The sequence below is a fragment of the Zeus faber genome (genome assembly GCF_960531495.2).
Source record: "Zeus faber genome assembly, chromosome: 1".
NCBI classification, from domain to species: Eukaryota; Metazoa; Chordata; class Actinopteri; order Zeiformes; family Zeidae; genus Zeus; species Zeus faber.
Window position 1 is genome coordinate 27,445,219 of NC_137193.1, and position 13,462 is coordinate 27,458,680.

A 13,462-nucleotide genomic window follows, 5' to 3' on the forward strand; every position below is an offset into this window, starting at 1 on the left:
ACACACGCTTTTGATGGTGGCCGGTGAAATGGATTTTCTGCTTTTGACCCATCCTGGCTTGTCCTTCCTCCGGGGGCACAGCCAGGAGCAGTGGGCAGCATACGTAGACGCGCCCGGGGACCAGGTGATAATTGTCCATTGCTGGTCAGACAATGATGGGTGCATGTTTCTGGTGGGTGGTCCTTACTGACGGGAGGTGGAGGAAACCCCATGTGAGCACGGGGAGAACATGCGAACTCCATACAGAAAGGCTCCTATTTGGGAGACAACCCGCCGGAGCACGGTGCCAACAGCGCCCCAGGTGGGAATCGAACCCAGGATCTTCTTGCTGTGAGGCAGCAGTGCAATGCACTGCGCCACCGTGCCACGAAGGGGAGGGGGAAGGGGAGTAAGGCCAGGAGTATCGGAGCCGGGTACAAACTGTTCTACCATGGAGTGGATGGCAGGAGAAATCAGGTAGGGATAGTCTTAAAGGAAGAATATTTCCAGAGTGTTTTGGAGGTGACGAGAGTGTCGGACAGAGTGATGAGCATGAAACTGGAAAGTGATGGGGTGATAATGGATGCATATGTGCATCAGTGCATATGCTCCCCAAGTTGGGTTCGAGATGGAAGAGAAATAAGAATTCTTTAATGAGTTTGATGTAGTGGTGGAGAGCGTCCCCAAGGGAGAGAGAGTGGTTGTTGGAGCAGATCTCAATGGGCGTGTTGGCGAAGGGATCAGAGACATAGGTGATAAGAAGGTGATTGGTTGGTATGGTGGTCAAGGAGAGAAATGTGGAAGGACAGATGGTGGTGGATTTCACCAAAAGGATGGAATTGGCTGTTGTGAATACGTATTTCAAGAAAAGGGAAGAACAAAGGGTGACAGAATAGTGGAAGAAGGTGCACATAGGTGGACTACATCTTATGCAGGAGGTGCAATCTGAAAGAGATTAGTGACTGCAAAGTGGTGGTAGGGGAGTGTGTTGCAAGGCAGCATCGAATGGTGGTCTGTAGGATGACTTTGGAGGCCAGGAAGAGCAAGAGAGGGAAAGAAGAGCCAAAGATAAAATGGTGGAAGTTGAAAAAGGAGGAGTGTTGCATGCAATTTTGGGAAGAGGTAAAGCAGGCAATAAGTGGGAATGAACGGTTACCAGATGACTGGGAAACAACTGTAGAAGTGGTGAGGGAGACGGCCAAAAAAGGTACTCGGTGTATCGTGCGGAAAGAGGAAGGAAGACAAGGACTCTATGTGGTGGAATGAGGAAGTACAGGAGCGCATAGAGCAGAAGAGGTTGGCGAAGAAGAAATGGGATAGTCAGAGAGATGAAGAAAGTAGACAGGAGTACAAGCTTATGTGGCGCAAAGTGAAGAGAGAAGTGGCAAAGGCAAAGGAAAAGGCATAAGACAAGTTGTATGACAGTAAGGAAGGAGAAAAGGACCACCAATTGGCAAGACAAAAGGACCAAGCTCGGAAGGATGTACAGCAGGTTAGGGTGATGAAGGATAATGATGGGAATGTGCTGACTAGAGAGGAGAGTGTGTTGAGAAGGTGGAAGGAGTACTTTGAGGAGTTGATGAATGAAGAAAATGAGAGGGAGGGAAGAGTGGATGATGTGGAGGTAGTGGATCAAGAAGTGCAGCAAATTAGCAAGGATGAGGTGAGAACAGCATTAAAGAAGATGAAGAGTAGAAAGGCAGTTGGCCCAGATGACATACAAGGGGAACATGGAAATGTTTAGGTGAGATGGCAGTGGCGTTCCTAACGAGACTGTTTAACACCATCCTGGAAAGGGAGAGGATGCCGGAGGAGTGGAGAAGAAGTGTATTGATACCCTTCTTCAAGAATAAGGGAGATGTAAGAGCTGTAGTAACTACAAGGGAATAAAGTTAAGAGGTTAGGCTAGGTTAAGAGGAGAGGTGGGGATCAGCGGGCAGCAGTATGGTTTCATGCCACGAAAGAGTACTACAGATGTAATTAAGAAGCATTAAGAATGCTGATGGAAAAGTTCATGGAAGGCCAGAGGGAGTTGCACTGCGTCTTTGTGTATTTAGAGAAAGCATAGGATAGGGTGCCGAGACAGGAAGTGTGGTTTTACATGAGGAAGTCGGGGGTGGCAGAGAAGCACGTAAGAGTGGTACAGGATATGTATGAGGGAAGTCAGACAGAAGTACGGTGTGCAGTAGGTGTGACAAAGGCATTCAAGGTGGAGATGGGATTGCATCAAGAATCAGCTCTGAGCCCTTTCTTGTTTGCAATGGTGATGGACAGGTAAACAGATGAAATCAGGCAGGAGTCTCTGTGGACTATGATGTTCGGGGATGACATTGTTATCTGTGGTGAGAGTAGGGAGCAGGTTGAGGAGAGCCTGGAGAAGTGGAGGCATCCATTAGAGACAATCCTGATGGACAGGATTAAGAATGAGTACATAAGAGGGACAGCTCAGGTTGGACAGTTTGGTTAAAAAGTGAGAGAGACCAGATTGAGTTGGTGTGGACACGTGTGGAGGAGAGATGAGAGTTACATTGGGAGAAGGATGCTGAGGATGGAGCTGCCAGGCAAGAGGAAAAGAGGAAGGCCAAAGAGAAGGTTTATGGATGTGCTGAGGGAGGACATGCAGGCGGTTGGTCTAAGGGAGGAAGATGCGCAGAACAGAAGGTATTTGAGGCAGATGATCCGCTGTGGCGACCCCTAATGGGAGCAGCCGAAAGAAAAAGAAGCAGAAGAAGAAGAAGAAGAAGAATGTATTATATTAATACTTTTTTCAACCCAGGCCTTATAGAAATGTTGGTTTCCATCATTTATAATCATTTATGTTTATAAATGATGGATGTTTATGTTTATGTCATTCATAAAGGTTCCTAGCACAACCTTGCTTAACAATTTGCCATTGAGAAACGTACCACTCTGCTGTAGATTCTCAATGCGGTCCAATGGGGCATACGTTCAAGCCTTAAAATAGTGTTGAATCTCCTTTTCGAAAAAATAATAAAACTAAAAAATAAACAGAAAGAAAAAAAAAATCAAGCCGAGAGACAGAGATTGAGAGAATTGAAGGGGTGGAGGCAGGGGTGGGTGAGTAGGCGGAGGACAAGTAGGCTTAACTTCACAAACTGAAAATAGAGATCCTCCATCCCCCCATCACATGGTAGCCCGGGCGGCCTAGGGGAGCCTGGGCCCTCATGTACACCTGGCCTACCTTACTGCACTCTGTGTACACACACACACACACACACACACACACACAGACAGACCTATATTGACGCCCACTGCCACATAATGCATCCACTGTCTATTCTGAGCGGCCAATAGTGTGACATTGTAGCCCAAGGTATGGTGTTGGTTGTGGGTTTCATATGTGTATATGCACACAGCCTCCCTTCCTCCTCAGTGAGCGAGGCAGATAGTCGGGTGCAAACATCCCCAATCTCTACACCAATGAAAGAGCCCCAGATAGAAAAGACACCTGGACAAAGTTGGCGCACTGACCAAATGACTTGACAGACATTTGGTAGATTATTGTCGGGATGCAGCTTTTGAGAGAGAGACAGAGAGAGAGAATTCAGTTTAGGTATTTCACTCGACTTCCACAAAAAGTCACCACACCTCTCCTCCGCTTTTTCTTTATATCTATTGAAATATATTCGAATGGACATAAAGGATTTCAAGTGACATCCATTGAAATCTATTTATCAAAGAAGACATCTCATACAGTGAATCTCTTTTGCTCTCTCTCTTTCTCTCTCTCTCTCTCTCTCTCTTTGTTGGCATTGGAAATATACGTTTACCATGCCAAAGCGAATTGGCAACAAGGAATGAAATACTGTATAGTCCAAAATTAAGATGGAAAATGTTCATGTTGAAGTCAAAAGAATTAAACAAATGAGTGACCATTTCAGAACCTACAATGGAAATAAACATTTTTAAACATGGCTGTTAAAAAATAAATATATATAGTATATGTACCGATATGTATCGATAAACTAACATTCAAACAGAAACACGTAAATCCTTCAGTCAATATATGTATACTGTATATATACACTACTGTATATACAGTATATGCTATACAGTATATCCCCTCTCTCTCTCTCTCTTTCTCTTTCTGAACCCCCCCCCCTCTTGGGGTTAAGCTCCCCTTTCCTTTTTAAGAGGGAAACTCTTGCCCTCCTCTCATCTTATCACCTTCCCATCTCTCTCTCTCTCTCTCTCTCTCTCTCTCTCTCTCTCTCTCTCTCTCCATCCTGACTAATGAAGTGACTTTTCATATTGGCAAGGTCCCATTCCTTCTCTATATGCATGTGTATGTGTCTGTGTGTAGTGATGGGCATAAATATACATAGAAGTGTATCTAGGTCCAAAATGTCCATTCAATTTTCCAATTTTCATTACGAATGACCGGTGCAAAGACATATATTGAATTAAAATACATGTTTTAGAATCCCAACATCTGTGTTTTCCAAGCCCAGATTTTGGCACCACCACTTTCTTGGCACCACCATTGAAGCCTTTGTCCTTTGCCCGTTGCCGCTAAATTGTGAAAGGCAGAGGTAGAAACTATTGAATCGAACCACTGAACGTCCTTCAAACCGCTTTGAGCGACTAATGCTAAATCAAACCGAGCTCTCAAATCAAGATTGAAAAGTAAAAGTTAACGCCACATTTAACTCGGGCCCAGGCTGGTCAAACGGAGGCGGGGCTTTGATTGGGTGCGATAGATGGATCTCCAGGTAGCAGAGGTAGAGGTTCCCCTGCAGCGCCGCCAATGGCGTCAACAGGATTTGACCTCCGTTGATTGGGAAACTTCCATTGTTCCCTTCTCCAGTGCCTTAAACCACTCGGCCACGGCAACACCAAACCGACCGGTCCCAGTTACTATGGCAACAACACACCTCTTTTTTTGTAGACCCAGAGACACGCAGAACTGGCAACAAACCTTTGATTTACTGCAAGCCAAGGTCAAAATGAAGTCGCAAGTAAAACTAAGCGGTACATTTACAGAATGACAAGATATTATGAGATGTAGATTAATTAGATGGGATTCATTTCAATATTTTTGTCCAATCCTTTTGAAATTAAGTTGTGGAAGTTTCTGTAACCTTCAAGTCAACTTCAATCGCGCTTAAGATGAACTCTCAAACTGTGTGAATCATCCATATTCATGTATATGTTGCATTTCAAATACATGTGGTTGAATTACTATGCGTCGATGAGAGTGCGAGAGAGAGATGCACGTATGGAGTATTGATATTCATCCCCTCCTCCACTCCTCAGAAGAAATCGGTCTGCTTTGATTATTCAGAGAAAATCTCTGAAAGCTTTGACTCTCCCCGTCTCTGTCTCACACTCCTCTCTATGGCTCTGTCTCTTCATCTCGCTGCTTTTATTCCTACACTGACTTTCGCTCTTTTATTTCATCCTCTCAAACGCCCCCTCCACTCCACCCTCCCCCTCCCTGCCACCCTTTTGTAAATGTCATCATCTCCCTCTCTCATTTAGTCCTATTGTGCACACACACTAACACACACACACACACACATACGCACACTCTGTAAACTTCCAATTACTTAGCGCAACTCGCCACCTGTCCAGGGCGCCTTTGGGTGCACGTTAGCATGCGCCTCGCCGAGGGAAAAACATCTAGCGCTGCTCTGATGAATATTGTCTGCTGAAAAGAAAGAGAAGGTGGGTGGGGCTCTCCACTGGATTTAATTCTAAAGATCTGTTTGTCAGTCTTCATAGACACACCTGGGGAGGGAGGACGAGCAGATGTGTATGGTGCACTGTGACCCAAATACAGGAAGATTTGACGTACTGTGTATGTTTGACTATAGCTTTGGTGCAAGTCATTTTTTTGATCTTTTGAGGTGGAAAATACTTAGTGTTGTGTGGGGATGGTGTGGTTCAAGCAGCCACACCTGTCCTGGGTCTAGGTTATCGGGGCCCAGTATCAGAGTCGCTGCATACCCGTTGCTCGTTGGTTGGTCTAATGAGCAACAGGTAAAACCCCCATCCACACGCACACACTCATTCAGGAGAGGAGCCCTTGTCATGACAAGCTGTCCGTCTGCTCCAGGGCCCGTTCCAACTAGCCCACGCTCTACAATAAACTTGTGTTTTCGACCCCGGTGTCTGTGTCTGTGTGGTGTGTGGCATGCAGAACTGCCACACTTTTATTTTAATTACAGTGAATTACATGTTATAAGCAGCCTGTAACTTAAAAAGACGGGGGGGGGGGGGGGGGGGTGGCAATGGGATTATATCCAAAGGAGGTGTAAGGGTTAATGGATCTTGGACACGCCAAGGTGATTAGTCCTAATAAGACGCCGGGATGAACAGCTTGAACCTCGTCCGCCCGCGTACATTTTCCCACTTTTTTTCCCAAGTCATGCCGGCGAGCTGTAATTTTGTTTTGTTGTGTACAAATTGCATCTTCCCAGAGAAGGAAAGATAATATGGATAAAAATAAATCAACCAATCAATAAATGCCAGGCCCTCGAGTTTGAAGTATGCCAGTTTGGTTGACGCACAGAGGGCGCGGTTAAGGCAGAGAGGGAGTACTCTGTGTTGGTGTATCCTAAGAGAACCTATAGCTTTCTACCCCAGGGGGTCACTGACGAGGGGCTGTGAACTCTGAGAGAATGATAACGTTTTGACAATGCTGAATGGAGTCTGGTTAGGCATCCATCAATCAATCAATCAATCTTCAGGTGCTAAAACAACTACTTAAAGAGTCAGCAGAGCAAGTATAATGGTCATAGTAAAATGAGTATTTCTGCCCAAAATACAGCAAATATAAAGATCATTTAAAAAAATTCTAGTTTCATTTTCAAAGTGACCTAAATAAAGTAGGTGAATGTGTTATGGGAGTCACAGGGGTAAACATATTGTTTGAATTTTATAAAACCCCGAGAATAGAGCCAATAATTTTTAAAATATGTATAAACGTGCTGTCTCATCAGGAAAACCATCAGGGGTAATGATGAATGTGTACCCACTCAGAGTCAATTTGGCATCGATAGGGCCCTTTAAAGGCCCACATTCCGAAGAGATACGCCAGCCAATCAACACTCACATTTGAATTGCTGATGCAGTGGATTAGTGCGAATGACTGCACCAAACAAACCCTCACATTTAAGAATTCACAACTTGTTTTTGATTTATATAGAATAGAGAATACAAATACAGTATTGATATTCTCTATTGGTGTATTTGGGCAATAGGCCTATGCGTCTTATACATCTTCTTTATTTACTGTACATTTCCTGTTTTCAGGAAATAAATGTAATCATGTGCTCTCCCTCTCTCTCTCTCTCTCTCCAGGACATGGGTCCCTCCAGCATGCCCTCGGTGCCCCTCATGGTGGGCTGTGGGGTCTCCTGCACTGCCCTGCTCATCCTGCTGCTCATCTATGCTGCCTTCTGGAGGTTAGTGCGCACGCACACACACACACGCACCCACACACACACACACACACACACACGCACACGCACACGCACACGCACACACACACACACACACACACACACACACACACACACACACACACACACACATAACAGATGGAGAGATAGAGCTAATGACTTCACAGCAGACAACAGGCCGCAGATGGGTCCATCACTCCGCTATTTACCTCTTCTCTCTCTCTCTCTCTCTCTCTTGCTCTCTCTCTCTCTGTCCTAACTATCTCTCCTCCCCTCACCCTTTTGGCCATTCTTCTGAATGTGTGTTCTAGGTATATTCGCTCAGAGAGATCGATAATCTTGGTGAACTTCTGTCTCTCCATCCTGGCCTCCAACATGCTGATCCTGGTGGGACAATCACAAACGCTAAGCAAGGTGATGCGCGCGCACACACACACACACACACACACACACACAGACACACACACACACACAGACACACACACACACACACAGACACACACACACACACACACCCGCACACACACACACACACACACACACACACACACACACACACACACACACACACACACACACACACACACACACACATCAAACATTATGATTGGATTACCGTAGTTACCATATTCCTTTTTCCAGGAATATTGTTCTTGAACACGATCCAGGGCCATCATCATTAAATACCAGCAGTTCAAGGTTACAGCAAACAGTCACATGACCTGGATAGCGAGACTCCATGTGAGTGGTTTGCAACGTGAGGTCCGGCGGCCTCCAGAGGTCCTTCAGGAGGCCCCAGAAAAGTGATTTATGGTTAAACTTCACCCTTATTTCATTTATATGGACCTTCAGGACTCCCTCGAAGAGGTTCCAGGGGGTCCCATAGCTAAACACCATTATTTAATTGACAATACCGTAGCACCGTTAGCATTCGCGCAACGGTTCTTAACGTGGGGTCCGCGGACCTTCAGGGGTCCTCAAGAGGCCCCAGGGGCTCCCATAAACTTCACCCTTATTTTATTGACAAGATGCTAGCCCCATTAGCGTTAGTGCAGTGGTTCTCAGTGTGGTGTACAGGGACTCCGCATGGGGGTCCTTCAAGAGGTTCCATGGCGTCCCATTGTCAAACTCACACTGTTATTTCATTTACAAGATGTTAGCAGCAGTAGTACGATCCGTTTGCAGGTGCATTTCAAAAGTTTTCGCTTTCAACGGAATTCCAATGAGTCCCAGCCATTGCGTTGGAGCCATTTTGACGGACGGCCTGTCTGTTACTCATCCCCCTCTCAAGACGGGGTACCAGGCTACGAGGCAGCTGCTCAGGGACGAAAGTGGATTTTAAATTTGAGAGATTGGAGTGTTTCAGAGAACATGGGGGTGGTGGGTAGGTGGGTTGAGTTAAGTTGGACGATCACACAACCGGCTGACTGTAATTAAAGCAAATGTAGCCGCTCCTCTATTCTAGCATTTTCACCGTTTAAATTTTAACATTCAGCTCGCCATTAACATTTAACTCCCTTGTTTAGCTCATCGTCCCTCTCCCAGACTGTCTCTCCCTCTCTCTCCCCCAAACACACCTTCAACTGTCTGCCGACTGTCTGCCCTGTCATGCAAATGGCTCTAGCTTCCCGTTGAGAAAAACTCTTAACTAAATGTCTGTTTTATCTCCCTCTCTCCCTCTCCGTCTCTCCATCCCTCTCTCCTCCAGGGTCTGTGCACGGTAACGGCGGCCTTCCTGCACTTCTTCTTCCTGGCGTCCTTCTGCTGGGTGCTGACGGAGGCATGGCAGTCCTACCTGGCCGTCATCGGCAAGATGAGGTCGCGACTCATCCGCAAGCGTTTCCTGTGCCTCGGCTGGGGTAAGCGCACGAAAAGGCTCATAATACACATGATGCACATGCACGAGCACAGGAACGGAGAGTCCTTGGTCCAGAGCGCATTCAATGGGAATTATTTGTCCGTCCCAACACTATATATCATCTTTTGTTTTTTTACGATCACACTTGACAGCACGTGTACTGAAGATTTTTTTTTACGTTTACCTCTATTATGTAATATCTTTGTAATAACATTTTTATAGCATATTCTAATAACTTGCCACTTTTTGTGCTAACAACCTTGTAATAACTTTAGTAATATCATCATTATTACGTATTTTCTACGTATTTATTACATATTGCGGGATTACACCTTTTCATGATGAATATATAATAATTCAATGAAATATATAATAACACACCATAACTGCTGTCTTTGTTTATCGACTTACCCATTAAAATACATGAGAACATTTCCCTAGAAGACTTGGGACTTGGGAGACAAGGGAACAGAAATACAAGCATTATGTAACAGGTTATAACAAAAGGATATATTGTGTCCAAAATGTTTTATCATAAAGCGTTATTACATAATGCTGCTGTTATTACATAATAAAGGTCAAATTTATGACATAATGCGGCTTACTAAAATTCAAATAAAAAGCGGTGGGTAGGGTAGTGAATTGGCTGCTTCTTTACAGCGCTCCACACACACACACACACACACAAACACACACAAACAGAGAGACACACACACACACACACACACACCTTTCTATCGATTCGACTTATCTGATCCATCGCGTCTCTGATGCCCTTAGCCGATACAGAGGCAGCGGGACAGAATGAATAGAATGTACTACAACCACGGGACACGGATAGAGCGATGAATAGATAGATAGAGAGACAGAGAGATAGGTCATACGGCTCAAATGGCTTATCCCAGCGACAAGCCGACCTCCATTTTGAATTCCCCCCCCAAAAAATCCAAATCCCAAATTCTTTGATTGAAATCAGTTGTCATGGCAACTAGCGATACGGCTACAGTCAGCGTGCAGATTTTTGCGAAAAGTAGTTGGAAGCAAGGAGAGCGAGACCAGCGCGTGTGTGTGTGTGTGTGCGTGTGCGTGTGCGTGTGTGCGTGTGCGTGTGTGTGTGTGTGTGTGTGTGTGTGTGTGTGTGCTATCGCTGGGAGGATGTTGTCGTTTAGTTGACACTTCCTGCCCCCTCCCCCCACCACCTAATTTGTTATTGTTAATGTGACTTTTTTTTTTTTCTAATCGTATTTCATTTCTGGCCATAATCACAGCTTTGTTAATTACATGAATATTTCAGAGCCTGCTCGTTACACAGCACATTTCCGTCTTCCTGGCACACGCCTTTGTCTTTGCCTTGACGCTCTCTCTCTCTCTCTCTCTCGCTCTCTCCTGCTCTCTCTCTGTTTTCCCTCTCTCTCGTTTACACACACAACATACACAGGCACAGAAACACACACCCAGACACACAAACATTAGGTTGACCTCACTAATAAATGTACATGTTTGAGTTATTGACAGACTCACGCAACATTGATAAAAATCTTTCTTGATCGCCCTGTCTTTCGTTTTCATTCTCCCTCTTTGCCATACACATATGTGGCAGACTCCCATATACTTACTCACACACACACAGACACAGACACAGACAGACACACACACACACACACACACACACACACACACACACACACACACACACACACACACACACACACACACACACACACACACACACACACACATGGAATGGGGTCCTCTAACTTGCCACCCCTGAATTTGAATAATAATACCTGTGCTGTGTTCCATGCAAATTCCATAATAATTCAGAGTCAGTCATTCAACCAAACTCTTAAATGTGTTACCATTGTCTCTCTAGAAAAACATGGACGCCCACAGTAAATCCATGTTTGTTTGGCAAACTTGTGAATCTTACAAGTATCTGCCTAAAATATCGAGTTGTTTAGATCAAAGTTAGACGTGTTTTCAAATAAAAACCCATGAAAAGGAAACTTTGTTTGGCGTCAGCTTTGTGCGACACCATGTTGTCTTCTCGGTAAACTTGGGACCCAAATTTCGAACTTGGAACTCAGGCTTAAATGGCCGTTCCTTTGCACTTTCCCCAGCAGGTCGGGATTTTTCAGAGTTCCGACTTCAACGGAATGCAGCATACGTACAAGACTTTTGACAGAGAGAATGTACGTCACTTAGGCCCTACCTCAATTTTCTAAACCGGATTGGAAATGGAACGTAGAAGTCTTGAAATGGACTTCTGGAAGGAGTGGGGTAAGGAGTGGGGAAGCCACAGTGCAACACAGGCATGCAGTGCAGATGACCAAATATTTCACCGATGGGAAAAGGCAGAGAGTGCGAGAGACATAAAAGATAAATAAATAAAACAACCTCATGTCTATCTCGGAGCGACGGGCAGGTGGAGACCACTCCGTCAGTTCCTATCACATATGCCCACGGCACATATGACAATGTGTCTGTTCATGCCGGAATAATTTGATGAGGTTGACATGTTTGAACTCCCTGGTAGCGACTCTTATCTTCCCTTGTCTTGTTCTTCACATCTTACGGGGTACTCTTTCCTTGCCCTCTCTCGCTCTCTCTCTCTCTCTCTCTCTCTCTCTCTCTCTCTCTCTCTCTCTCTCTCCCTCTCTCTCTCGCTCTCTCTCCATCCTTTCATCCCCGCAGGTCTTCCAGCCCTCGTTGTAGCGGTGTCTGTCGGCTTCACCAGAGCCAGAGGTTACGGCACACCCAGCTAGTGAGTAGTGTCTTGCCCACATTTCCAATCGCTAGCTGTTGCTGTCATTTTTCCCCTTTCATTTTCAACTGTCCACCCACTCCTCTTAGTAAAACAGAACCTTTTTTAGCATAGTGTAATTAATGCTCGATGATAGGCAGTGGTGTTTGCAACACTCATTCAAAGAACGGGGGAAAATCCATGGACAAACAGGCCCAAAGGTTTGTTTGGGGTGACGGTGGCTCAGGATGTAGAGCGGTTCGTCCAGTAATTAGAACCTTTCTGGTTCGATCCCCGGCTCCTCCTGGTAGCACGTCGAAGTGTCCTTGAACAAGACACTAAACCCCCTAACTGCTTTTGTTGAGCAGGTATGGGCCTTGCATGGCTGCCGCTGCCATGGATGTATGAATGGGTGGATGTGAGGCATCTACTGTAAAGTACATGCAAGACTTGAAAAGCGTTATATAAATGCAGTCCCTTTACTATTTCTTAACACAACAGAGTTTGAATTAATAAAAATGTAGGTGCCCGTCATTTAATACTGTTCATAGGTCTTTTTAAACAGGAAGATCACCATATTGTTTACTAAAAATACTGGGTTTTTCAGGGTTTTATAGAATCTTTATAGACCTACTTCCACAACTAATCTCTTTTAGCTACATCCGCTAACGTTAAAGACTAGAAACGGGAAGTTGAGCTTCCTACTGACTCTACAATTATTTGTCATTTGGTAATGCTTTAAGCAAGGTTATCTGCACAGTTATAAATGGGAACCAATTTATTTACCGTTTTATTATAGCAAGGGTAGAAAAATAATGAACCTGTATCCTGATGTTTCACTGATATGATTATATATATAATTACTGTATAATTCCCATATAAGATGTCAATTACAAAAAATAGAATATATTCATCTGATATTGGGTCATGTCCATTTTAAGTTAATTTTCTGCGGCTGGCATAGTACATTACCTTTAAGGTGGATTTTTAATACTCCAGATGCCACAGTCCACAGCATTTGACCCAGTATTTTTCCTGCGTTGCCTTTATTGAGCCGCAATTAAGACAACAGAGGGGCTTCGCTGTGACATCACTGGAGGACAAATACCGGCTCATTAAGTTTCATTAAGTTTTAATAGCTCCTAAATCCAAATAGAATTACACAGAAGACACCATTGGCGGTTAAGAGACCATTTATCGTTAAGGGTTACGTGTGAGTTGACGTGCACAATGCGTTCCTTATTAGGGGCTGAAAGACATCTTTGAAGAAATGAAAAAGGATTTCACTCAGTGCTAATTCTTTATTTCCCTACTTACTGTAAAAAAAATGTTCAAGGAAATGTGATCCTTAACAGCTTGTTTAGTTGTTTCCATGATGCATTTTGCTCTCACAGTACCAGAACGTTAAAAAAGTGTTCAAACGTTTTTTTTTGTTTTTTTATAGTATCGCTGTTT

The 13,462-nt window shown here is 44.5% G+C and overlaps 1 protein-coding gene across 1 annotated transcript in view; it reads left to right on the forward strand.

Annotated features, from left to right (window-relative positions):
• The window catches only part of adgrb2 (adhesion G protein-coupled receptor B2), a gene marked incomplete at both ends in the record, with an annotated part of 187,083 nt that overhangs the window by 129,562 nt on the left and 44,059 nt on the right, over positions 1-13,462 (forward strand). Inside the window, 4 exons of the mRNA XM_080012641.1 lie at positions 7,306-7,409; positions 7,718-7,820; positions 9,115-9,265; positions 11,959-12,028. Coding sequence (XP_079868767.1) covers positions 7,306-7,409; positions 7,718-7,820; positions 9,115-9,265; positions 11,959-12,028 — 428 coding nt within the window. The remainder of the gene's footprint in view (positions 1-7,305; positions 7,410-7,717; positions 7,821-9,114; positions 9,266-11,958; positions 12,029-13,462) is intronic.